General features: G+C 42.7%; 1 protein-coding gene across 6 annotated transcripts in view; it reads left to right on the top strand.

The window, feature by feature from the left end:
* LOC137788479 (nebulin-like) overlaps positions 1-7,500 on the top strand; it is a 27,589-nt gene that overhangs the window by 14,531 nt on the left and 5,558 nt on the right. For 4 of the 6 annotated variants that reach the window (XM_068581293.1, XM_068581295.1, XM_068581292.1 and 1 more), the window contains 15 exons: positions 1-66; positions 714-818; positions 936-1,046; positions 1,874-1,984; positions 2,065-2,175; positions 2,700-2,807; positions 3,722-3,832; positions 4,789-4,899; positions 5,017-5,127; positions 5,288-5,398; positions 5,836-5,946; positions 6,077-6,184; positions 6,374-6,481; positions 6,760-6,870; positions 7,201-7,311. The exon at positions 1-66 is cut by the window's left edge and continues 45 nt beyond it. In XM_068581293.1, the coding sequence (XP_068437394.1) occupies positions 1-66; positions 714-818; positions 936-1,046; positions 1,874-1,984; positions 2,065-2,175; positions 2,700-2,807; positions 3,722-3,832; positions 4,789-4,899; positions 5,017-5,127; positions 5,288-5,398; positions 5,836-5,946; positions 6,077-6,184; positions 6,374-6,481; positions 6,760-6,870; positions 7,201-7,311 (1,605 nt within the window). The remainder of the gene's footprint in view (positions 67-713; positions 819-935; positions 1,047-1,873; positions 1,985-2,064; positions 2,176-2,699; positions 2,808-3,721; positions 3,833-4,788; positions 4,900-5,016; positions 5,128-5,287; positions 5,399-5,835; positions 5,947-6,076; positions 6,185-6,373; positions 6,482-6,759; positions 6,871-7,200; positions 7,312-7,500) is intronic. The other 2 variants (XM_068581294.1, XM_068581296.1) reach the window with 2 other exon arrangements.

The following is a 7,500-nucleotide window of genomic DNA, read 5'->3' as shown; positions in this document are numbered from 1 at the left end:
TACGCTCAGCTCCCCGAAACCCTCGAGACTCAGTTCGCCCGAGAGATGACCGAGATACAGAGTGAGGTACACACACACACACACACACACACACACATACACACACACACACACACACACACACACACACACATACACTTTTTAGGTTCTAATACAGTGTAAAAATACTCTGTTACAAATCTTACTTATGTCAAATTCTAAAGTATCAGCATCATATACTTAAAGTATTACAAGATAAAGTACTGCTTGTGCAAAATGTATTTTCAGAATAATATACATTACATTATTATAAATATTGATGTATTACTGGTAGTTTAAGCTTATGAATTTTAATGAACATTTTTTGTTAACATTTTTTAATTTTTTTAATTTATTTTTAATTTGAACGTAAAGGTACAATTTAAAATACTTCAAGATGAATTAGTTGATTATGATCGGAATCTGCTCAGTACCTACTATTGTCAAATGCAGTGTTCAGTATAAAGTAGTACAAAGAATACAGTAAAATACACAGACAAGAAACTCTGTTCTCTGTTTATTCAACAAACAGAAAATAGAAAGTTTGTGTTTGTAGAGTTTGCTTTGCATTTTGGTTCCAGTCATCTTGAGATTTTCTGCCTAAAGAAACAAAGTTTGAACCAAGATGAAATGCATTTTGAAGAACACATGCAAAAAACAATCCAGAAGTAAGAGACGTGTGTTGGCGTCTCTAGAACAAGTACAAGGAGAAGAACAGCCACAGCGCCAGCGTCTACTCTCAGCTGCCGCAGACCAACGACACCCAGTTCGCCAGAACGATGTCCGACATACAAAGCGAGGTACACGCTGCTCCGCCTCATAAGCCCCTCCCCCTCTGGCATACAGCTGTTTTTTTGCATCCCGTCACAGTGTTTGGCATCTGACGCGCAAACGGACGTTTCGTGTGGTTTCTCCAGGCCCGGTATAAAGAAGCGGGGAGGAGAGACGCGTCCAGCTCGCTGTACTCCACGCTGCCCGAGACTCTGGACACGCTGCACGCCAAGGAGGCGACTCGGCTGCAGAGTCAGGTGTGACTTTACTGACGCCGCCCTTCTTACACCAGAACCCATTCACAAAACCAGGGATTTTACTTGGCACCAAAGTCGAGCAATAAAACAACTAAAAAGAAACACAAAACAACTACAAAGAGACACAAAGTGATTACAAGGAGACACAAAGTGATTACAAGGAGACACAAAGTGATTACAAAGAGACACAAAGTGATTACAAAGAGACACAAAGTGATTACAAAGAGACACAAAGCGATTACAAATAGACACAAAGTGATTACAAAGAGACACAAATTGATTACAAAGAGACACAAAGTGATTACAAAGAGACACATAGCGATTACAAAGAGACACAAAGCGATTACAAATAGACACAAAACAACTATAAAGAGACACAAAACAACTACATAGAGACACAAAGTGATTAGAAAGAGACACAAAACCACTTCATAGAGACACAAAACAACTATAAAGAGATACAAAGCGATTACAAAAAGACACAAAGCGATTACAAAGAGACACAAAACAACTACAAAGAGACACAAAACTACAAAGAGACACTAAACAACTATAAAGAGACACAAAACCACTTCAAAGAGACACGCAATGACAAAAAAGAGACACAAAATGACTCTCAAGAGACACAAAGTGACTACAACGAGACACTAAACAACGACAAAGCCCAGTAAAGAGGTGTCAACGGCACCAGACTCCAAACCAGCAGCTCCTGCGTTCTGAGAGGTAAAGTGAGTGTTTTTGTCAAAGGGGTCTGGAGTCTGGAAGCGAGCGCCCTGCAGACAGCAGCTCCTCCTCCGCTGGATGAAACTGCGTTTATCTCGTTGCAGGTGAAATACAAGCAGGACGGGAAGAAGGAGGCGAGCGTGACTCTGTACCACCAGATGCCCGAAACCACCGAGACACAGCTGGCCAAAGAGCAGAGGGACATGTGCAGCGAGGTGAGGAGACGAGGAGGCGAGGAGGCGAGGAGGGGAGGAGGCGAGGTCGTGTCTCTAACCTGCGCGTGCTTCGTTCTCAGGTGAAATACAAAGAGGACGGCAGGAAGGAGGCCGCTCAGAACTTGTACTCGCTCCTCCCCGAGACGGCAGAGACCCAGTTCGCCAAGCAGATGTCAGAGCTGCAGAGCGAGGTGAGGACCCTGAACGCCTCGCGCAGACGCTCTGCGGCCACGACACACGCCCCCAATTTATTCATGTAAATTATAGGATACAGTTTGACACAATTTATTATGTCAGTTTCAGTCAAAGTCTTTAAACATTTTGATAAATAATCTGTATTATTGCATCGTCTTGTTCTGTCTAAATGTGTATAAATATACAATATGAAGATTATTATTATTAAAAATATTTTCTTCTTGCATTATGTTAAAATACCTCTAAATACTTTCTGAGCGTTTAATCATTTTTATAAAAAAAATTTTTGTTCCTGTTAAATTACAAAAGTATTTTAATTTTAATAAAAAAAAGGTTATGTAATTTAATTTGTATTATTATTATACTTTTTTTAATAAATACTATAAATATTTTTTTCCGTTTTTTATTTCCCTTTTTTTCCATTTTTTTTTCTTGTTTCCTGTTGTTCTTTGAGACAAAGCAGCAGAAAGATTTAAAGACGTCTATAAACTTTTTCTGTCTTTTGCTTTTTTGTCTGCAGTCCAAGTACAAGCAGGACAAAGAGGATCTGCCCAACACGCTGTTCTCTCTGCTGCCGGAGACGCTGCACACTCAGTTTGTGAAGGAGATGTCTGAGACGCACAGCCAGGTGAGGGGGCGGGGCCAGAGAGGGGCGGGGCCAGGGAGGGGGCGGGGCTTCAAGTGGGTTCTGTTTGTTTTCTCTTTTCCAATATTTCAGATGAATAAACAGCGGCCTCACAGCTGGTGGTTGTAATCCAACCTTCTCTTGATCTCTCCGCCTTCTCTTTGTTATTTAGGCTCCACATAACAACATGGCTTCTTCTCTTTGCCTCACAAAGTGTCTCAACGTCTGTAACTCACATTTAAAATGTGCTTTTTAAACTGTTATTCCACGAGGTGTTGAAATGGTGAATCTTGAAATTTAATGTTTCCAATGTGTGGCTTTAAATTTCAATTTCAACGTACATATTTCATCAGATTCTGTGTTTATATTTGTCAGAATGAATTCAGTTGGTTACTTAATGAGTAAATATTTCTATGAAACAGTTGTATGTCATCAGCAAACAACTTTATATTCCATTAAACCCTCAATTAAAATATACTTTAATCCCCAAATACACTTTATATTTGGTTGTTTTCTAATATTCTTTTTTTTTAAATTCCAGCTTCAGCATTTGATCAGATTCAATGTTTATATTCGACAGAATGAATACAGTGAGTTCATTAGTTATTGATACGACACAGCGGGACGCTTGTCTTCTTGCTGCTGTCGGCATGTGTGTGGGTCAGTGAGCTGAGTCACACACTCCGACGTGTCGGATAAACCGTGTCTTCTGGTCCCGTTATCAGAAAACACTCTCAGCCGGATCCCCTTAACTCCTCGTCGTTCACACTGCGTTCGCATGTGAATGTGACGGAAGCAGCGGCGATATGAAAGCTCTTTTCAGGAGCGAGTGAAAGAAGCCTTTCAGACGACAAAAAGAGGCCCGCGTGTCGCGCTGTCCTCTGTGAAGGAGACGTCTGACCTCCTTTCCTCCGCAGGTCAAGTACAAGGAGGCAGGGAAGAAGGAGGCCAGCAGCTCCCTGTTCCACCAGCTGCCCGAGACTCTGGAGACGCGGCGCGTTAAAGAGGTTACGGAGCTGCAGAGCGAGGTACACGAGGCGGCATCCATTATTCAACACGCACGCGCTCAGTGCGGTTGGCTCGTCCGCTAACTCGCTGCTTTTCCTCCGGAGGGAAGCTCCAAACGTTGCTCTTCAAACGAGTTGATGAAAGAGTCACACGAGGCACTCGGCTGAACGGCGGGCGTATTTGTGATGCCGTCTGTAGCGACGGCTTCATCTCCCCGAGAGGAGAGCGTTACGTAACTGTGAATCAAGGAAGCAGCCGCTTCCTTCCTGCTCTGCATGGTTTAAGGATTAATAAACCAGTGTGTGGAGGAGACGCTCGTCCACTGCATTCACTTCCTCCGCTGGCTCATTATCCACTGAGGCAGAATAAGCCTCTGAACATGTAAGCTAACGCTGGCTAGCAGGTTTAGTTCGCTTGTTATTTTTTATAATGGCGAAAGAAAAGACGAGTTTCTCCTGGAGAAAACAGATGAAGAGAAATTTAATGTTAAATTATGTGATTATGTGCTATTTACTTTATGGCTCCTTAAAATGTTCTAGTCGAGAGACAAAGCGAAATTCCTTTTTTTTTTTTTTTTATATTTTTAAATAATGTTTTTATATATATATATATATATATATATATATATATATATATATATATATATATATATTTTAATTTAAACATTAAAAAATACAAAAAAAAAATTTTTCAAAAAAATACAATTTTTAATAAAAAAAAAATAAAAAGTAAAAAAGATTTGAAGATTTTAAACATTTTAAACATTTATTATACATTGAAAACATTTATATATTTTAATATTTTCAATACAGTATAATATTTGGACATGTATACATCACCAAATATTATACTATATTCATAATATATTAATAACATATTGAAAATCTTAAAATATATAAAGCTAAATGCTCCCACCCCCCCTCATGCATATCTCTAAATATTCTACAATATTAAAATATTGAAACGTTTCCTGCAGAACGCGTACAAGCAGAGCGGGAGGAAGTCCATGTCGTCCAGCCTGTACGCTCAGCTGCCGCAGACGGCCGAGACGCAGCTCGCCGCCAAGATGTCCGACCTGCAGAGCGAGGTGAGAGGACGCCCACGCCGTCCAACGCCAGGGCGTGCCGTGTGCGTCCCGTGTGCGTCCCGTGTGCGTCCCGTGTGCGTCCCGTGTTGCTGAACGTGTGCGTGTCCCTCTGTGCAGAGTAAGTACAAGGAGGACGGGATCAGGAGCCGCTCTCAGAGTTTCTACTCTCAGCTTCCAGAAACGGCCGAAACTCAGTTCGCCAGAAGCGTCTCTGAGCTGCAGAGCGAGGTGAGCGAGCGGCCGCTCTCTCTGTGCTTACATGAGAGAAATTTGACTTTTGGAAATCGAAAAATCGACTTTTCTTAAATCCAAAGATCGACTTTCGAAATTCCCCCAATTTTTTTTTCGAAAATCTGAAAAATGGACTTTCAGCCGATGTTCTCTTCAGGCCAAGTACAAGGAGGCGAGCAGGAAGGAGGCGAGCAGCTGTTTGTACCACCAGCTGCCGGTCACCATGGAGACGCTGCACGCCAAAGAGGCGACTGAGCTGCAGAGTCAGGCGAGTCTGACCTTATTATTTATTTTATCAGTGTTTTCAATTTGTTTTACATTAAACTTTTTCATTTTATTATTATTTTGTATTTAATTTATATATTATTATATGTTTTTTTAAATTATATATGTTCTTTTATTTTGTTGGATATTCTTTTATTTTATAAAAAAAATGTTTTTGGTTTACTTACTTTATCTGACGAAGCAGAATGTCAATATTATATCTAAATAAATCAAAATGTAACAAAAACAACACATCGACTTGAAGTTGAAGGGAACGATTTGTCTTTTGGGCCAAAGCTGCCTTCTCCTCCTCCTCCTCCTCCTCCTCCTCCTCCTGCTCCTCCTCATCTCCTCCTGCTCCTCCTCCTCCTCCTCCTCATCTCCTCCTGCTCCTCCTCATCTCCTCCTCCTCCTCCTCATCTCCTCCCGTGTGTCCTGCAGGTGAAGTACAAGGAGGAAGGCAGGAAGCAGCAGGGCAGCAGCCTCTACTCCGCTCTGCCTCAGACGGAGGAGATGAAGGCTGCTAAAGCCGCCGCGGAGCTGCAGAGTGAGGTGACTTTGCTTTCTGCCATGAGGAGAAAGTCCTGTGACGTTAATGCTCTGATGTGAGAAGGAGTTCTGTGGAGGAGACACCGTGAAGAAGACCTGCACTCGTCTTCCTCGCTGCTGCTTTGTGTTGCAGGTCAAATACAAGCAGGACGGCAGACGGGAGACCAGCTGCAGCTTCACCCAGATGGCCGAGACCAGAGAGACGGAGTTCGTGAAGCAGATCTCAGAACTGCAGAGTGAAGTGAGACGCTCTGTTTTTCTAACATAACATAAAACATTTTAAACAAATTTTTGCAAATGTATGACTGATTTCATGTAAATGTGTCACTTTAATTGGAGAGAATGTTTTCTCGCTATTTATTTTAACCTCCAGTGGCCCTAACATGGCGTCATGAAATGAGTTTTATATATATTTATATTTCTCCCTCAGTCCAAGTACAAGCAGGACAAAGAGGATCTGCCCAACACGCTGTTCTCTCTGCTGCCGGAGACGCTGCACACTCAGTTTGTGAAGGAGATGTCTGAGACACACAGCCAGGTGAGGGGGCGGGGCCAGAGAGGCAAGGGGGCGGGGCCAGCTAGGCGAGGGGGCGGGGTTTCATGTGTGTGTTTGTTTGTATTTCATAGTTTATTAGCAAACACTTATATGACACAGTTTTATGTCATCAGCAAACAACTTTATATTCTATTAAAGCCTTAATTAAAATATACTTTAATCCCTGAATACACTTTATATCAGGTTGTTTTCTTCAGTTATTGATCTCATATTGTGGTTTTCTGCAGTTATTGATCTCATATTGTGGTTTTCTGCCCCAGAGTAAATACAAGGAGGCGAGTAAGAAGCAGCTGGAGAACTCTCTGTATTCTCTGCTGCCGGAGACCAAAGACACTCAACACGCCAAGGAGCAGAGCCAGCTGCACAGCGAGGTGTGGAAACAAGTCACTCTGGAGTCCCTTCCAGTCATACTTATGGTTTAGGCTGATAGTTATTGTGGAACAGTGTCATAAACATGAACAATGTACTTAAACTCTCATGTACATTGACTTATAAGGCCAGGATGTGCCCATATATGGACGGGTGGGACTTGGGACATCGATGAAGACGTTCCACGAGGGGTGTTTGTAGTATTGGTCTCTGTAAAAGACGGTGGTGTTTGTAGTATAAAAGGCGGTGTTGTTTGTAGTATAAAAGGTGGTGTTGTTTGTAGTATAAAAGGCGGTGTTGTTTGTAGTATAAAAGGTGGCGTTGCGTTGCAGAAGGCGTACCGGCAGGAGGGCAGGAAGGAGGCCGGCTGCAGTCTGTACGCCCTCATGCCCCAAACCCTCGACACGGCCTTCTCCAGAGAGCTGAGCCGCACGCAGAGCGACGTGAGTCAGAACGCAGCGACACGTTCACCGTGCTCAGCCGTGTAGTTTCTCCCTCACACACACACACACACACACACACACACACACACACACACTCACACACACACACGTTGTCCTGTGTTGGTTTCGTTTTGTCTGCCGAGGCGTGAAAACAGAGAGCAGCTGTGTTGAGCTCCACCGCCTGAGGAC

The sequence above is a fragment of the Clinocottus analis genome, unplaced genomic scaffold (genome assembly GCF_023055335.1).
Source record: "Clinocottus analis isolate CAN_PGR_092001 unplaced genomic scaffold, fCliAna1.0.p SCAF_18, whole genome shotgun sequence".
Classification (NCBI taxonomy): Eukaryota; Metazoa; Chordata; class Actinopteri; order Perciformes; family Cottidae; genus Clinocottus; species Clinocottus analis.
Note: the sequence above shows the minus strand (reverse complement) of the source record. Positions and strands in the feature narration are given on the sequence as shown.